We start from the raw sequence: 17677 nt of genomic DNA, 5'->3' as shown, positions 1-17677 counted from the left end.
CTCCAGTGAGCTCCCTCTAGTGGTCAGCGCAGGTCTTCAGTGAGCTCCCGCTAGTGGTCAGCGCAGGTCTTCAGTGAGCTCCCTCTAGTGGTCAGCGCAGGTCTCCAGTAAGCTCCCTCTAGTGGTCAGCGCAGGTCTTCAGTGAGGTCCCTCTAGTGGTCAGCGCAGGTCTTCAGTGAGCTCCCTCTAGTGGTCAGCGCAGGTCTCCAGTGAGCTCCCTCTAGTGGTCAGTGGAAGTTTTCAGTGAGCTTCCTCTAGTGGTCAGTGCAGGTCTCCAGTGAGCTCCCTCTAGTGGTCAGCGCAGGTCTTCAGTGAGGTCCCTCTAGTGGTCAGCGCAGGTCTCCAGTGAGCTCCCTCTAGTGGTCAGTGGAAGTTTTCAGTGAGCTCCCTCTAGTGGTCAGTGCAGGTCTTCAGTGAGCTCCCTCTAGTGGTCAGTGCAGGTCTTCAGTGAGCTCCCTCTAGTGGTCAGTGCAAGGCTTCAGTGAGCTCCCTCTAGTGGTCAGAGCAAGGCTTCAGTGAGCTCCCTCTAGTGGTCAGAGCAAGGCTTCAGTGAGCTCCCTCTAGTGGTCAGCGCAAGGCTTCAGTGAGCTCCCTCTAGTGGTCAGCGCAGGTCTCCAGTGAGCTCCCTCTAGTGGTGAGCGCATGTAGCAGAATATTAGTGAGTCAGTCTTCGGTGAGCTCCCTCTAGTGGTCAGTGCAAGTCTTCAGTGAGCTCCCTCTAGTGGTCAGTGCAAGTCTTCAGTGAGCTCCCTCTAGTGGTGAGCGCATGTAGCAGAATATTAGTGAATTAGTTTTTAGTACACCCCCACTTCTCAATAAACACACATACCATTTACCTCCGTATGAAAAGGACATTTTTTTAATGATTTCTGAGCGGCAATAAAAAAAAGTGACCTTTATCTTTTCTTACAATCTGGGAAAAGTGGAAAAAAGAATTCAGTCCATAACTTAGAAAGTAGAAAATTTATTGTGCACATTTTGGTGTTTTTTTGGATTTTTTTTTTTTTTCTTTCTTTCACCCCTGAGGATCAGGCTCTGGACACGCGCAGGAGGCCTCGTATCCTCCGCAGCAGAGCCTGGATGAAGCTGTGCCGGGACCGCACCTTGCAGTACATGCTCTCTATCTCCAGCAGTCTCTTCTGCAGCGACTCCCCGAACAGGTTGGCGCCTTCTCTCTGCAGCTGTGGATTAAGAAATATACAATTACCATCCGGTGACCTTAAAGCGGAGCTGTGATTTTAAGCAGCAGCATGGAGGACATTATACAGCAGCACTGAGCAGTGTAGCTGTGAATCCAGATAGCAGCAGCATGGAGGACATTATACAGCAGCACTGAGTAGTGTAGCTGTGAATCCAGATAGCAGCAGCATGGAGGACATTATACAGCAGCGCTGAGCAGTGTAGATGTGAATGCAGGAAGCAGCAGCATGGAGGACATTATACAGCAGCACTGAGCAGTGTAGATGTGAATCCAGATAGCAGCAGCATGGAGGACATTATACAGCAGCACTGAGCAGTGTAGATGTGAATCCAGATAGCAGCAGCATGGAGGACATTATACAGCAGTACTGAGCAGTGTAGAGGTAATGCAGGAAGCATCTATTAATATCTAGTCTATAGAGCCTGATATAATAAGTTATTGAATGGATGCCGATATATAGTCAGAGTGTTCATTCTGCAAAAGTAGAGGGACCCTTAGGGGTTAGTGGCCCTTTAAACACAATTAAAGGGGAGAAAAAAAAAAAAAGGTCTCACCATCTCTATGTCTTGCTGGGTCAGTCTGTTCGGCGTCCGGAGGTCAGCGTTGCGGTCGTTGTTTAGTGTGTCTGCCGAAAAAGAAAAACAACTGTCAGGATTCCCAGATCCGCAGCATTATAAGAGCTTATTGTAAAGACTTACCCTGAAATCTCCGGCTGGTGAAGGACGCACCGGAGAATAGGGAGTCCTGGCTGTCACTGGGGGTGCACTGCAGCAGGTAATACTCTAGGTGGCGCCATAGGACAAAGAGGCAGGTTTCTATGATATCTGGTGTGCCATGTGGTTAAGGGCATTTTGTGCATAAGTCAACACATCGGCCCCCTCAGGTCCCGCATTAGATCTAATTAGACTAAGGCTGATAACAGAGAGCAATAGACTTCTTGGAAAGGATACAGCAGCAGACGGACAGCAGCTTGGCTCGGCTATTGATGAGTTTCACCAGCCTCCGGCGCGCCAGCAAATACTTCTGGGTGGTGGAGATTTTATCCACGCCAGCCGGCGTCTCGGACAGGCACAGCTACAAGAGGGGGGAAAAGGGAAAGTCAGGAAGCCGACAGGTGACTATGGAGAGGGGAGGAGGCGAGAGCCCGCCCGAGAGGGGAGGAGGCAAGAGCCCGCCCGAGAGGGGAGGAGGCACGAGCCCGCCCGAGAGGGGAGGAGGCACGAGCCCGCCCGAGAGGGGAGGAGGCACGAGCCCGCCCGAGAGGGGAGGAGGCACGAGCCCGCCCGAGAGGGGAGGAGGCACGAGCCCGCCCGAGAGGGGAGGAGGCACGGGCCCGCCCAAGAGGGGAGGAGGCACGAGCCCGCCCAAGAGGGGAGGAGGCACGAGCCCGCTCGAGAGGGGAGGAGGCACGAGCCCGCTCGAGAGGGGAGGAGGCAAGAGCCCGCCCGAGAGGGGAGGAGGCAAGAGCCCGCCCGAGAGGGGAGGAGGCAAGAGTTCGCCCGAGAGGGGAGGAGGCAAGAGCCCGCCCGAGAGGGGAGGAGGCAAGAGCTTGCCCGAGAGGGGAGGAGGCAAGAGCCCGCCCGAGAGGGGAGGAGGGGAGGAGGCAAGAGCCCGCCCGAGAGGGGAGGAGGCAAGAGCCCGCCCGAGAGGGGAGGAGGCACGAGCCCGCCCGAGAGGGGAGGAGGCACGAGCCCGCCCGAGAGGGGAGGAGGCACGAGCCCGCCCGAGAGGGGAGGAGGCACGAGCCCGCCCGAGAGGGGAGGAGGCACGAGCCCGCCCGAGAGGGGAGGAAGCAAGAGCTCGTGGTATACCTCTTTGATCTCATCCGGGGGCAGCTGCTCCACGTTCTGTAATTTGCTGACGCTCTGCCGGTGGATGTCGTAGTAGGCGAAGAAGTCGCTGGAGCTTTGCTTCAGCAGGGACAACACGATGCCCAAACTGGGCAGCCGCGAGGACGGGAACAGGGTCGGCTGGGTTTCTGCACGGGACACACAAAAAAAATAAATAAATAAATAAATAAAATGCAGACGGGGTGGGCTCAACCCAATGGGCCGCATCCATGTAAGAACAGCGCCAAACATTTCATAGTGGCCGAGCCTGGTATAGCAGCTCACAGAGGTGCAGTACCACTTATGGCCAGTATGAGACATATGGCGCTGTGCTTGGTATAATATAAAAGGATGCAAAATCTGGGGCCTTCCAGGAGTCAGACCCGCGGCCTTCAGGATGAGCCATCAATATTAAAGGGGTCCATGGCCGCTTACTATCGCACAGGGTCCTATTCTACTGAACAGGCAGGTGTTTGGGGTCATAATATCATCGGATCACGATAAGTGGACGGTGCTGGCAAGAATTGCAGTTTAGTTCAGTTGACGTTGCAGTACCACACACAACCTGTAGGCAGGAGGGGGCGCTGTTATTGGAACTTTTGCATCTTTCCAGTTCTGCGTTGTGATTGCACTGTTACTGGCCCCCCATAACATAAGCCCACCGCTTACCTAATCTGGAGGCCTCTCTGCTGCCTCCGCCGCCGCTCTCCGCCAGGTTCGGGGTGAAGAGACAGACCATCTGCTGGAGGTTGGGGGAGCTCTGCAGCATCAGCGTATGGCAGTACTCCATCACATTGGAGCAGATCTGGGAAAAAAAATAACAAAAAACTGCATAAAACACTAATAAACAACCCAAAGAAACCTCCGCCGCCGCGCGGAGAGCAGCGCACCCACCTGCTGCATCGCCAGCTCCATGTCGTCCCGCGTCCTCCCCCCGTCCACGTGGCCGCCCTCGTCCTGGAAGCTCAGATGCCGGACTTTGTCGGAGCCTCCAAAGCGGATTAATAAAGAAAGGCAAAGATGCTGAGAAAGGAAGAAAATGTACGAGGATCAGAAAGGATCAACATAGAGGAGGATCCGCTGTGATCGGGGGAGATCCGGTGCTACAGCGGCCACTATGGGAGAAATGTGGTATTACACGGCGTCCAGAATAAAGCATCGTCTGTGCCGAGTCCTCCAGCGTGGGAGACTGTGTGTAACTGTCCTGCGGGGGGGGGTGTCACATGACCCCAACGCATCCACAGGACAAGTGTCTGATCCCCGGGGGCAGGGCCGGAGTCACCCCCCGATGCCCCCGCTCGCCGGACGGAGACCCCAGAACTTACTGGTGTATGAAGCGCAGGGAAACGGTCTGTACTGTGCAGCGTCTCCCCCCGTGCAAGGAGTACAAAGAGGCGGGAATTGGCTCATGAATAATAATAAGCAAAGGGCAGAGCGCCTGCACCAAGAGGGCGAAGACGAGGGGGGTAGACGGTGCCCGGCGGAAGGGAAAGGAAACGGCGAACAACAGAGGGGAAAGGAAACGTCGAACAACGGAGGGGAAAGGAAACGGCGAACAACGGAGGGGAAAGGAAACGGCGAACAACGGAGGGGAAAGGAAACGGCGAACAACGGAGGGGAAAGGAAACGGCAGATGGCAGAGCGCAAAGAAAACAGCGAACAACAGAAGGGAAGGGAAACAGCAGACGGCAGAGGGAGGAAACAGTGCATGGCGGGGGAGTGGGAAGAGAACAACGCACGGCAGGAGGAGAGACTCTTGCCCGGGGCCCACAGAAGCCTGGAGGCAGCCCTGTCCGGGAGTCTCAGTCTCATGTGACTAGTTTTCTAGGGCGCATGTAAGACCCCATCTTTATGTATCCTCTATGGGATGGAACAAGGGAAGTTTTCCCCTAGACTGAGTATATGGGGCAGGCACTGGTCACACATGGAGAAGCCCCATTTACAGAGAACTCTGAGACCCCCAGAAAATACTGATAATCTGTAATTACAGGACAACTTGTAAGCCCTATCAAATGATATTATAGTCAGTCGCTCAACTGAAGTGGCTCCGTGTAATACATTTCTCCTGTAGTGGCCGCTGTAGGGAAAATGTACAGTAACCCAAAACCTTTTTGATCGCTAGAGACCTTCTTTACAATTATTTATTTTTATGATTTTATTTTTTTAGCCACTTTACTGATCTTTTAGGGGAAATATCTGACTTAAAAAACAGAGGGGTATATACATACACTAATATATATATATATATATATATATATATATATATATATATATATATATATATATATATATATATATATATATGTATGTATATATATATATATATATATATATATATATATTTTACACACTTATATATATTATATATATTAATATATAAGTGTGTGTGTGTATATATATATATATATATATATATATATATATATATATATATATATTTATATTTATTTTTTTTTTTTTTTATTTATTTTTTATTTTATTTTTATTTTTTTACTGGAGTGATTTGCTAAACACCCTAAATAGCGTCATCACTTCCTTAGTCCTCCCACAGGAGGGCTTGTTGTGCACCCCTTTACCCCAACCAGGGAAAAGTCAATACCCCCCTCCCCCTTATTACCTGGAATCGGCCCACGTGTCCGTGCAGTTCCACCGTTGGACCCTCGTTCAGAACAGAGGCCAGATCATTCACAACCTCTGCACAAAGGGAAGATTAAATTAATAAGGTTCATTGGGGCAAAACAGAAAAGGATGTCCCTGAGCCACCACTAGGGGGAGCTTAGGAGCTTACTGCATGTGGAGAGCTCCCTCTAGTGGCGGCTGCAGGTACAACATTTTCTCATTTTAATTCTATACCAACAAAGAAAAAAGTAGCTCTGGTCTGAACTCCATGTATATAGGGCTTGGTGTAAATGCACGAGCTCCGGTCTCCTACCTGGAAGTGCCGCTTTGCTGATTATGCCAGTCAGTAGTGCCAGCTCCTGCAGGGAACCAACACTGCCCTCTTTGCTTCGCAGAATGGTGTGGATTGTGTCCGAATGAGCGATCAGGAACTGAAGCACCTGTCAGAGAAGTGAAGAAATCATATAATGAGGGTCCCATGACAACTCTTCCTGTCCTGCTCCTCAGTAGGACCTGGTTGAGGAAGGGGCAGAGTTCTTTCACTAAAGGGATTGTCCAGGAGTTAGATGCTGATGACTGCTCCTTATCAGACTACAGGGGGTCCGATAGCCATCACCCCCATGATCAGCTCCAGCCGGATGTTAACAGAGCAGGGATTTGGTCGTTTTGGGGTACTGCGGCTCAGATCACATTCACTTCAATAGGAGCTGAGCTGCAGTACCTGAGAATGACCACTAGCCGTGCTGTTCCAGTGGGGTGACGGGTGTAAGACCCTCACCGATGAGGTATTGGCGACCTATTCCAAAAGACAGGTCATCAATATCTTCATTCTGGACAACCCCTTTAAACACCGTTGTTCTCGCAGCGTGCCGCTTAAGGGTTATACATGGCCTTCCCCGTCTTGTACCCACCTGCCCTGCCACCTGTAGATGCTGTGCCGTGCTGGAGGTGAGGACCACCTGGCAGAGCTGGAGGGCGGATAACAGGATCTGTCTGTACCTTTCCTGCGGGGTCGGGATGAAGACGGGGGTCTCTCTCATTCCATACGGGCTAAAAAGGAAGGAAAAAAGAGAATTTTGTTTACTTACCGTAAATTCTTTTTCTTATAGCTCCGTATTGGAAGACCCAGACATTGGGTGTTTAGCTTCTGCCTCCGGAGGACACACAAAGTACTACACTCAAAAGTGTAGCTCCTCCCTCTGAGCCTATACACCCCCTGGAGAACCAGATCTAGCCAGTTTAGTGCAAAAGCTGAAGGAGAATAGCCACCCACAAGTAAAAACAGAGCAAGAGCCGGAACAACCGGAACCTCTGTCTACGACAACAGCCAGTGATAACACGCGGAACAAGAAAAGTGCCAACAGGCAACAGGGAGGGAGCTGGGTCTCCCAATACGGAACTATAAGATAAAGAATTTACGGTAAGTAATAAAATTCTCTTTTTCTTTATCGTTCCTATGGGAGACCCAGACAATGGGACGTCTCAAAGCAGTCCATGGGTGGGAATAAACAGAAAAACTGAGAAGTAGGCGGAGCCTAACTTCACAAGTGGGCGACAGCCGCCTGAAGGATGCGTCTGCCCAAGCTCGCATCTGCCGAAGCATGAGCATGCACTTGGTAGTGCTTCGAAAAGGTATGCAGGCTAGTCCAAGTGGCAGCCTGACAGACCTGCTGAGCCGTAGCCTGGTGCCTGAAAGCCCAAGAGGCACAGACAGCTCTGGTCGAGTGTGCCTTGATCCCCGGCGGGGGAGGCACCTGAGAACACTGGTAGGCATCCGAAATGGTCGACCTAATCCAACAGGCTAAGGTCGGCTTAGAAGCAGAGAGGCCCTTACGCCGACCTGTGGTTAGCACAATAAGAGAGGTGCACCGCCTAAGAGCAGCGGTGCGAGACACATAGATCCGGAGCGCCCGCACCAGATCCAGAGTATGCAACGCTTTTTCAAAGCGATGCACAGGAGCCGGACAAAAGGAAGGTAAGGTAATGTCCTGGTTAAGGTGGAAAGAAACCACCTTAGGGAGAAAGTCCGGGGTCGGACGGAGAACCACCTTGTCCTGATGAAAAACCAAAAAAGGTGACTCCGAAGAGAGCGCAGCTAAAATCAGAGACTCTCCTGAGGGAAGTTATGGCCACTAGAAAGACCACTTTCTGTGAAAGACGAAACAAAGAAACCTCCCTAAGAGGCTCAAAGGGGGGTTTCTGCAAAACCGTGAGAACCAAATTGAGGTCCCAGGGATCCAAGAGCCGCCGGTAAGGCGGAATGATGTGAGACGTACCTTGCATGAAGGTGCGGACCTGAGCCAGCCGGGCGAGACGCCGCTGGAACAGAACTGACAGAGCCGAGACCTGTCCCTTGAGAGAGTTGAGGGACAGTCCTAGCTGCAGACCGGACTGTAGAAAAGACAGAAGGGTCAGCAACGAGAATGGCCAAGGAGGATGGCCGGTACAGCGACACCAGGACAGGAAAATTTTCCAAGTCCTGTGATAGATCTTGGCAGAGGAAGACTTCCGAGCCCGAGTCATAGTGGAGATGACTTCAGGGGGGATACCAGAAGCCGTCAAGAGCCAGGACTCAAGAGCCACGCCGTCAATCTGAGAGCCGCAGAATTCTGGCGGAAAAACGGACCTTGTGAGAGAAGGTCGGGACGGTCCGGAAGATGCCACGGCAGCTCTACGGACAGATGAAGCAGGTCTGGATACCAAGCTCGCCTGGGCCAGTCCGGAGCAATGAGTATGACCCGACGGCCCTCCATTCTGATCTTGCGCAGAACTCTGGGCAAGAGAGCTAGAGGGGGAAACACGTAGGACAGACGAAACTGGGACCTTGTTGTTGTGACGGGATGCCATTAGGTCCACTTCCGGAGTGCCCCACTTGCGGCAGATTGACTGAAACACTGCCGGATGCAGGGACCACTCGCCACTGTCCACGGTTTGACGGCTGAGATAATCGGCTTCCCAATTTTCCACGCCTGGGATGTGGACTGCGGATATGGTGGACTTGGAGTCCTCCGTCCATTGAAGGATGCGTTGAACCTCCAACTTTGCCAGGCGGCTGCGTGTCCCGCCTTGGTGATTGATGTAGGCAACCGCTGTCGCGTTGTCTGACTGGACTCGGATGTGCCTGCCTGCCAACAGGTGGTGAAAGGCTAGGAGAGCTAGAAGTACGGCTCTGGTTTCCAGCACATTGATCGAGAGGGCTGACTCGGACGGAGTCCAAGTGCCCTGCGCTCGGTGGTGGAGACATACCGCTCCCCAGCCGGATAGACTGGCATCCGTGGTGAGGATCACCCAGGACGGGGCCAGGAAGGAGCGCCCCTGGGACAGAGAGAGGGGCTGAAGCCACCACTGAAGAGAGCCCCTGGTCTGTGGCGACAGAGCCACTTAGCCTGTGCAAGGAGGAGAAGGGAATTTTGTTACTTACCGTAAATTCCTTTTCTTCTAGCTCTTATTGGGAGACCCAGACGATTGGGGTATAGCTACTGCCCTCTGGAGGCCACACAAAGCACTACATTAAAAGTGCAAGGCCCCTCCCCCTCTGGCTATACCCCCCCGTGGTATCACGGGTTCTCCAGTTTTAGTGCCAAAGCAAGAAGGAGGAAGCCAATAACTGGTTTAAACAAATTAACTCCGAATAACATCGGAGAACTGAAAAACCGTTCAACATGAACAACATGTGTACCCGCAAACAACAAAAAAACATCCCGAAGGACAACAGGGCGGGTGCTGGGTCTCCCAATAAGAGCTAGAAGAAAAGGAATTTACGGTAAGTAACAAAATTCCCTTCTTCTTCAGCGCTCTATTGGGAGACCCAGACGATTGGGACGTCCAAAAGCTGTCCCTGGGTGGGTAAAGAATACCTCATGTTAGAGCTGCAAAACAGCCCTCCCCTACGGGGGTGTCACTGCCGCCTGCAGGACTCTTCTACCTAAGCTGGCATCCGCCGAAGCATAGGTATGCACCTGATAATGCTTGGTGAAAGTGTGCAGACTGGACCAGGTAGCTGCCTGGCACACCTGTTGAGCCGAAGCCTGGTGACGTAATGCCCAGGACGCACCCACGGCTCTGGTTGAGTGGTCTTTTAGCCCTGAAGAAACCGGAAGCCCCGCAGAACGGTAGGCCTCTAGAATTGGTTCTTTGATCCATCGAGCCAGGGTGGCTTTAGAAGCCTGCAACCCCTTGCGCGGACCAGCGACAAGGACAAAAAGTGCATCGGCACGGCGCATGGGCGCCGTGCGGGAAATGTAGATTCTGAGTGCTCTCACCAGATCTAGCAAACGTAAGTCCTTTTCATACCGGTGAACCGGATGAGGACAAAAAGAAGGCAAGGATATATCCTGATTAAGATGAAAAGAGGATACGACCTTAGGGAGAAACTCCGGAATAGGGCGCAGCACTACCTTGTCCTGGTGGAACACCAGGAAGGGAGCCTTGGATGACAGAGCTGCCAGCTCAGACACTCGCCGAAGCGATGTGATCGCAACAAGAAACGCCACTTTCTGTGACAGCCGAGAAAAGGAAACTTCCTTCAGAGGCTCGAAGGGCGGCTTCTGGAGAGTAACTAGTACCCTGTTCAGATCCCATGGATCTAACGGCCGCTTGTACGGGGGCACAATATGACAGACCCCCTGCAGGAACGTGCGCACCTTAGAAAGACGTGCTAGACGCTTCTGAAAAAACACGGATAGTGCCGAAACTTGCCCTTTAAGGGAGCTGAGCGACAAGCCCTTTTCTAACCCCGATTGCAGGAAGGAAAGAAACTTGGGCAATGCAAATGGCCAGGGAGACACTCCCTGAGCAGAGCACCAGGATAAGAAAATCTTCCACGTTCTGTGGTAGATCTTAGCCGAATTCGACTTTCTAGCTTGTCTCATTGTGGCAACGACTCCTTGAGACAATCCTGCAGATGCTAGGATCCAGGACTCAATGGCCACACAGTCAGGTTCAGGGCCGCAGAATTCTGATGGAAAAACGGCCCTTGGGACAGTAAGTCTGGTCGGTCTGGCAGTGACCACGGTCGACCGATCGTGAGATGCCACAGATCCGGATACCACGACCTCCTCGGCCAGTCTGGAGCGACGAGTATGACGCGGCTGCACTCGGATCTGATCTTGCGTAGCACTCTGGGCAAGAGCGCCAGAGGCGGAAACACGTATGGGAGCTGAAACTGCGACCAATCTTGAACCAAGGCGTCTGCCGCCAGAGCTCTTTGATCGCGCGACCTCGCCATGAATGCCGGGACCTTGTTGTTGTGCCGGGATGCCATTAGGTCGACGTCCGGCACTCCCCAGCGGCGACAGATTTCCTGAAACACGTCCGGGTGAGGGGACCATTCCCCTGCGACCATGCCCTGGCGACTGAGGAAGTCTGCTTCCCAGTTTTCTACGCCTGGGATGTGAACCGCGGATATGGTGGATGCTCTGTCCTCCACCCACATTAGAATGCGCCGGACTTCTTGGAAGGCTTGCCGACTGCGCGTCCCTCCTTGGTGGTTGATGTATGCCACCACTGTGGAGTTGTCCGATTGGATTCGGATCTGCTTTCCTTCCAGCCACTGTTGGAAGGCCAGAAGAGCAAGATACACTGCCCTGATCTCCAGAACATTGATCTGAAGGGTGGACTCCTGCGGAGTCCACATCCCCTGAGCCCTGTGGTGGAGAAAAACTGCTCCCCACCCTGACAGACTCGCCTCTGTCGTGACTACTGCCCAGGATGGGGGCAGGAAGGATCTTCCCTGAGACAATGAGGTGGGAAGGAGCCACCATTGCAGAGAGTCCTCGGCCGTCAGGGAAAGGGAGACTTCCCGTCCAGGGAGGTTGACTGCCCATCCCATTGGCGGAGAATGTCCCATTGCCGTTGGCGCAGATGAAACTGCGCAAAGAGAACTGCCTCGATGGCTGCCACCATCTTCCTTAGGAAGTGCATGAGGCGCCTTAAGGGGTGCGACTGGCCTTGAAGGAGAGACTGCACCTCTGTTCGCAGTGAACGCTGCTGGTTCAGCGGAAGCTTAACTATGGCTGATAGAGTATGAAACTCCATGCCGAGATACGTTAGTGATTGAGTCGGAGACAGATTTGACCTTGCCAAATTGATGATCCACCCGAAAGTCTGGAGAGTCTCCAGCGTAACATTCAGGCTGCGTTGGCATGCCTCGAGGGAGGGTGCTTTGACGAGTAGATCGTCCAAGTACGGGATCACCGGGTGTCCCTGAGAGTGCAAGACTGCTACCACTGCTGCCATGACCTAGGTGAACACCCGTGGGGGTGTCGCCAGACTGAATGGCAGAGCTACGAACTGAAGATGTTCGTCTCCTATCACAAAACGTAGAAGACGTTGGTGCTCCGTAGCAATTGGCACGTGGAGATAGGCATCTTTGCTGTCTGTTGAGGCAAGGAAGTCTCCTCAAGACATTGAGGCAATGACGGATCGGAGGGAGCCCATCCGGAACCGCCTGGCGTTCGCATGCTCGTTGAGCAGTTTCAGAACCAGAACAGGACGGAAGGAACCGTCCATTTTTGGAGCCACAAAGAGATTGGAGTACAAACCCTCGCCCTCGTTCCTGAGGGGGGACAGGGATCACCACTCCTTCTGCTCCTAGAGCGTCCACCACCTGCAGCAGGGCATCTGCTCGGTGGAGAGGTGGGGCCATTCTGAAGAATGGAGTCGGAGGACGAGAACAGAACACTGTCCTGTGCACGTGAGCACAATGTCCGTCACCCACCGGTCTGTGACCTGTGGCAGCTAAATGTCGCCAAAGGCGGGGGAGTCTGCCATCAACCGCGGATGCGGAGAGAGAGAGAGAGAGCTGAGAGTCCTGAGGAGACCGCCTTGTAGCGGTTCCTCCGACTGCCTTCCTTGGGCGAGATTGAGCCCGGCCGGAATCTGCGCCCGTCTTGGGGTTACGGACGCCTCTGCGGTACAGATGTCCCTGCTCAAGGTCAGCTGCGCAAGAACAGCTGAAAAGGTTAGGTTGCCAATACGGCTGTGGATGCCGGAGCAACCGACACGCCGATAGCCTCCTAGACAGATTTCAACCAGAGTCCATCTGTCTGTGAATGGCATCTTTAAGTGAAGCCCCATCTCCAGTGCAACTATGTCTCTAGACGCAAGCCTGGAGATTGGAGAATCCACCTTTGGACCCTGGGTCCAGCGCTTGACCACGTCAGGGGGAAAGGGATAACGTGTATCCTAAAAAACGTTTGGAGAAGACGCTTATCTGGTAAGCGTGGTATTCCTGGACTGCTTCTCTGAAGTCAGCGTGGCCAGAAAAATACTCAATATCTGCGTGAGATACTGAAAAGAAACTTCTCCTGTTCGTCTCCTATCTCCACTGGGGGAGCTGAGGGAGAAAGATCCAACCTTCCAGTGATGGACGGTATAGGATCCTTCCGTATGGCGTAACCACCCGGTGTATCCGGATTGAGAGCGATGTCAGTATCAAAACCCTGAAGAGCTGCCTTTTGGTCAAGTAGATTGCCCCTGGGTGCAAGTCTCTATATTATGACTACTCCGTCCCTGTCCATGGACAGGGTTGACAGGAGGTTTCTTTGGCCACAACTAGTAGAGCCCCGGCAGACGAAGTGCTAGAGACCCCTGCAGACGACGTGCTACAGGGGAGCATGCACACAATGGGACGGTGTCATGAACAGCATCCCATGTAGTAAAAACAGCACTGAAATCTGTGTTGCTTTTTTGCCGCTGCCGACTAGCTATCTAGAAGTATATAGCCAAGATTGGTGACCGTACATTGCAATGTATAGCATACAGGCATAAAGTACAAAAGACCACTGCAGCCCAAGCAATGCAAGCAGCATAGAAGCCTGTGCCCTGGCACCCCTGCTCTTCTGCTGCTGTATACTAGTCATCTAGGGGAATATAGCCCAGAAGAGTGACCCTACAGTGCAATGTATAGCATACAAGCACAAGTACAAATGAACACTGCAGCACATGCAATCCAAGCAGCATAGAAGCCTGTGCCCTGGCACCTCTGCTCTTCTGCTGCTATAGACTAGTCATCTATGGGAATATAGCCCGGAAGAGTGACCATACAGTGCAATGTATAGCATACAAGCACAAGTACAAATGCACACTGCAGCCCATGCAATACAAGCAGCATAGAAGCCTGTGCCCTGGCACTTCTGCTCTTCTGCTGCTGTAGACTAGTCATCTAGGGGAATATAGCCCAGAAGAGTGACCCTACAGCAGGGCCGGCGTCAGCACCCGGCAAACCCGGGCAAATGCCGGGGCCCTGGAGAGCCGGGGGGGCCCACTCGGCCTCGTCAGTTCTCCTGTCCCTTGGCCGGGGCCCACTCGCCTTTACAGTTCTGCGGTCCCCGGCCGAGTTCCGGGGACCGCAGTCCTCGGCAGCAATCTGCGGCGCCGTCACTTTAAGGCGCGCAGACATCCTCGTTTGAATTTCATCTGTGGGCGGAGCTACCGCCTTCTCAGTCCCACAGATGAAGGAGGCGAGCTTCTGTCCGGCGCTGTGTGGGCCCCCTCTCCACCGTGACCTAATCGGGTAAGTGCCCTCCCCGCCTCCCCATTATAGGCCCCGGTGAGCTGCTTCTACCCCCTGGATATATGCCCTGGCCCCTGCCAATGCCCCCACCCGCCGATTCCGCGGGTGCTGGCCCCGCCGAGCCGCTGGTGCTGGCCCCGCCGAGCCGCGGGTGCTGGCCCCGCCGAGCCGCGGGTGTGGGCCCTGCCGAGCCGCGGGTGCTGGCCCCGCCGAGCCGCGGGTGTGGGCCCTGCCGAGCCGCGGGTGCTGTACCCGCCGAGCCGCGGGTGTGGGCCCTGCCGAGCCGCGGGTGCTGCCAGTGCCGCTGGTGCTGTCCCCGCCAAGCCGCGGGTGTGGGCCCCACAGAGCAGCAGAGTTGTGTGCATTTGTCTGAATGTAGCAGAGTTGTATGTGTTTGTCTGAATGTAGCAGAGTTGTGTGTGTTTGTCTGCATGTAGCAGAGTTGTATGTGTTTGTCTGTATGTAGCAGAGTTGTATGTGTTTGTCTGTATGTAGCAGAGTTGTATGTGTTTGTCTGTATGTAGCAGAGTTGTATGTGTTTGTCTGTATGTAGCAGAGTTGTATGTGTTTGTCTGTATGTAGCAGAGTTGTATGTGTTTGTCTGTATGTAGCAGAGTTGTATGTGTTTGTCTGTATGTAGCAGAGTTGTATGTGTTTGTCTGTATGTAGCAGAGTTGTATGTGTTTGTCTGTATGTAGCAGAGTTGTATGTGTTTGTCTGTATGTAGCAGAGTTGTATGTGTTTGTCTGTATGTAGCAGAGTTGTATGTGTTTGTCTGTATGTAGCAGAGTTGTATGTGTTTCTATGTAGCAGAGTTGTATGTGTTTGTCTGTATGTAGCAGAGTTGTATGTGTTTGTCTGTATGTAGCAGAGTTGTATGTGTTTGTCTGTATGTAGCAGAGTTGTATGTGTTTGTCTGTATGTAGCAGACTTGTATGTGTTTGTCTGTATGTAGCAGAGTTGTATGTGTTTCTATGTAGCAGAGTTGTATGTGTTTGTCTGTATGTAGCAGAGTTGTATGTGTTTGTCTGTATGTAGCAGAGTTGTATGTGTTTGTCTGTATGTAGCAGAGTTGTATGTGTTTGTCTGTATGTAGCAGAGTTGTATGTGTTTGTCTGTATGTAGCAGAGTTGTATGTGTTTGTCTGTATGTAGCAGAGTTGTATGTGTTTGTCTGTATGTAGCAGAGTTGTATGTGTTTGTCTGTATGTAGCAGAGTTGTATGTGTTTGTCTGTATGTAGCAGAGTTGTATGTGTTTGTCTGTATGTAGCAGAGTTGTATGTGTTTGTCTGTATGTAGCAGAGTTGTATGTGTTTCTATGTAGCAGAGTTGTATGTGTTTGTCTGTATGTAGCAGAGTTGTATGTGTTTGTCTGTATGTAGCAGAGTTGTATGTGTTTGTCTGTATGTAGCAGACTTGTATGTGTTTGTCTGTATGTAGCAGACTTGTATGTGTTTGTCTGTATGTAGCAGAGTTGTATGTGTTTCTATGTAGCAGAGTTGTATGTGTTTGTCTGTATGTAGCAGAGTTGTATGTGTTTGTCTGTATGTAGCAGAGTTGTATGTGTTTGTCTGTATGTAGCAGAGTTGTATGTGTTTGTCTGTATGTAGCAGAGTTGTATGTGTTTGTCTGTATGTAGCAGAGTTGTATGTGTTTGTCTGTATGTAGCAGAGTTGTATGTGTTTCTATGTAGCAGAGTTGTATGTGTTTGTCTGTATGTAGCAGAGTTGTATGTGTTTGTCTGTATGTAGCAGAGTTGTATGTGTTTGTCTGTATGTAGCAGAGTTGTATGTGTTTGTCTGTATGTAGCAGAGTTGTATGTGTTTGTCTGTATGTAGCAGAGTTGTATGTGTTTCTATGTAGCAGAGTTGTATGTGTTTGTCTGTATGTAGCAGAGTTGTATGTGTTTGTCTGTATGTAGCAGAGTTGTGTGCATTTGTCTGTATGTAGCAGAGTTGTGTGTGTTTGTCTGTATGTAGCAGAGTTGTGTGCATTTGTCTGTATGTAGCAGAGTTGTATGCGTTTGTCTGTATGTAGCAGAGTTGTATGTGTTTGTCTGTATGTAGCAGAGTTGTATGTGTTTGTCTGTATGTAGCAGAGTTGTATGTGTTTGTCTGTATGTAGCAGAGTTGTATGTGTTTGTCTGTATGTAGCAGAGTTGTATGCGTTTGTCTGTATGTAGCAGAGTTGTATGTGTTTGTCTGTATGTAGCAGAGTTGTATGTGTTTGTCTGTATGTAGCAGAGTTGTATGTGTTTGTCTGTATGTAGCAGAGTTGTGTGTGTTTGTCTGTATGTAGCAGAGTTGTATGTGTTTGTCTGTATGTAGCAGAGTTGTATGTGTTTGTCTGTATGTAGCAGAGTTGTATGTGTTTGTCTGTATGTAGCAGAGTTGTATGTGTTTGTCTGTATGTAGCAGAGTTGTATGTGTTTGTCTGTATGTAGCAGAGTTGTATGTGTGTCTGTATGTAGCAGAGTTGTATGTGTTTGTCTGTATGTAGCAGAGTTGTATGTGTTTGTCTGTATGTAGCAGAGTTGTATGTGTTTGTCTGTATGTAGCAGAGTTGTATGTGTTTGTCTGTATGTAGCAGAGTTGTATGTGTTTCTATGTAGCAGAGTTGTATGTGTTTGTCTGTATGTAGCAGAGTTGTGTGTGTTTGTCTGTATGTAGCAGAGTTGTATGTGTTTGTCTGTATGTAGCAGAGTTGTGTGCATTTGTCTGTATGTAGCAGAGTTGTATGTGTTTGTCTGTATGTAGCAGACTTGTATGTGTTTGTCTGTATGTAGCAGAGTTGTATGTGTTTGTCTGTATGTAGCAGAGTTGTATGTGTTTGTCTGTATGTAGCAGACTTGTATGTGTTTGTCTGTATGTAGCAGAGTTGTATGTGTTTGTCTGTATGTAGCAGACTTGTATGTGTTTGTCTGTATGTAGCAGAGTTGTATGTGTTTGTCTGTATGTAGCAGAGTTGTATGTGTTTGTCTGTATGTAGCAGAGTTGTATGTGTTTGTCTGTATGTAGCAGAGTTGTATGTGTTTGTCTGTATGTAGCAGAGTTGTATGTGTTTGTCTGTATGTAGCAGAGTTTGTGTGTGTGTTTGTCTGTATGTAGCAGAGCTGTATGTGTTTGTATGCAGCAGACGTGTGTGTGTGTGTGTCTGTAAGTGTATATGACTGTATATATTTGTCTGTTTATATGTATTTTTGTGAGTTTGTCTTTAAATATGTATATGTTCGTATCGGTGTCTGTGTGTGGATGGGGCCCACTGGGACTCTTCCGCCCGGGGCCCACAAAAACCTGGAGCCGGCCCTGCCCTACAGTGCAATGTATAGCATACAAGCACAAGTACAAATGCACACTGCAGCCCATGCAATACAAGCAGCATAGAAAAAAACCTGTGCCCCAGCACCCTTGGTTTTCAGCTGCTGTAGTCTAGCCATTCCAGGAGAATATAGCTAAGACTAGCGACTGTACAGTGCAATGTATAACATATCAGCATAAACACAAATGAACACCT

The 17677-nt window shown here is 51.0% G+C and overlaps 1 protein-coding gene across 2 annotated transcripts in view; it reads right to left on the bottom strand.

Moving 5' to 3' along the window:
* Nucleotides 1-849: 849 nt before the first annotated feature.
* Nucleotides 850-17677, bottom strand: part of NUP205 (nucleoporin 205) — a 74113-nt gene continuing 57285 nt past the window's right edge. For both annotated transcript variants that reach the window (XM_075343821.1, XM_075343820.1), the window contains 10 exons: nucleotides 6561-6699; nucleotides 5963-6089; nucleotides 5648-5724; nucleotides 3925-4053; nucleotides 3700-3835; nucleotides 3013-3179; nucleotides 2152-2275; nucleotides 1900-2025; nucleotides 1756-1826; nucleotides 850-1181 (listed from right to left, as the gene is read on the bottom strand). In XM_075343821.1, coding sequence (XP_075199936.1) covers nucleotides 1029-1181; nucleotides 1756-1826; nucleotides 1900-2025; nucleotides 2152-2275; nucleotides 3013-3179; nucleotides 3700-3835; nucleotides 3925-4053; nucleotides 5648-5724; nucleotides 5963-6089; nucleotides 6561-6699 — 1249 coding nt within the window. In that variant the 3' untranslated portion in view covers nucleotides 850-1028. The remainder of the gene's footprint in view (nucleotides 1182-1755; nucleotides 1827-1899; nucleotides 2026-2151; nucleotides 2276-3012; nucleotides 3180-3699; nucleotides 3836-3924; nucleotides 4054-5647; nucleotides 5725-5962; nucleotides 6090-6560; nucleotides 6700-17677) is intronic.

Source organism: Anomaloglossus baeobatrachus, chromosome 4 (assembly GCF_048569485.1).
Source record: "Anomaloglossus baeobatrachus isolate aAnoBae1 chromosome 4, aAnoBae1.hap1, whole genome shotgun sequence".
NCBI lineage: Eukaryota > Metazoa > Chordata > Amphibia > Anura > Aromobatidae > Anomaloglossus > Anomaloglossus baeobatrachus.
This window is presented reverse-complemented; position numbering and strand designations above follow the sequence as displayed.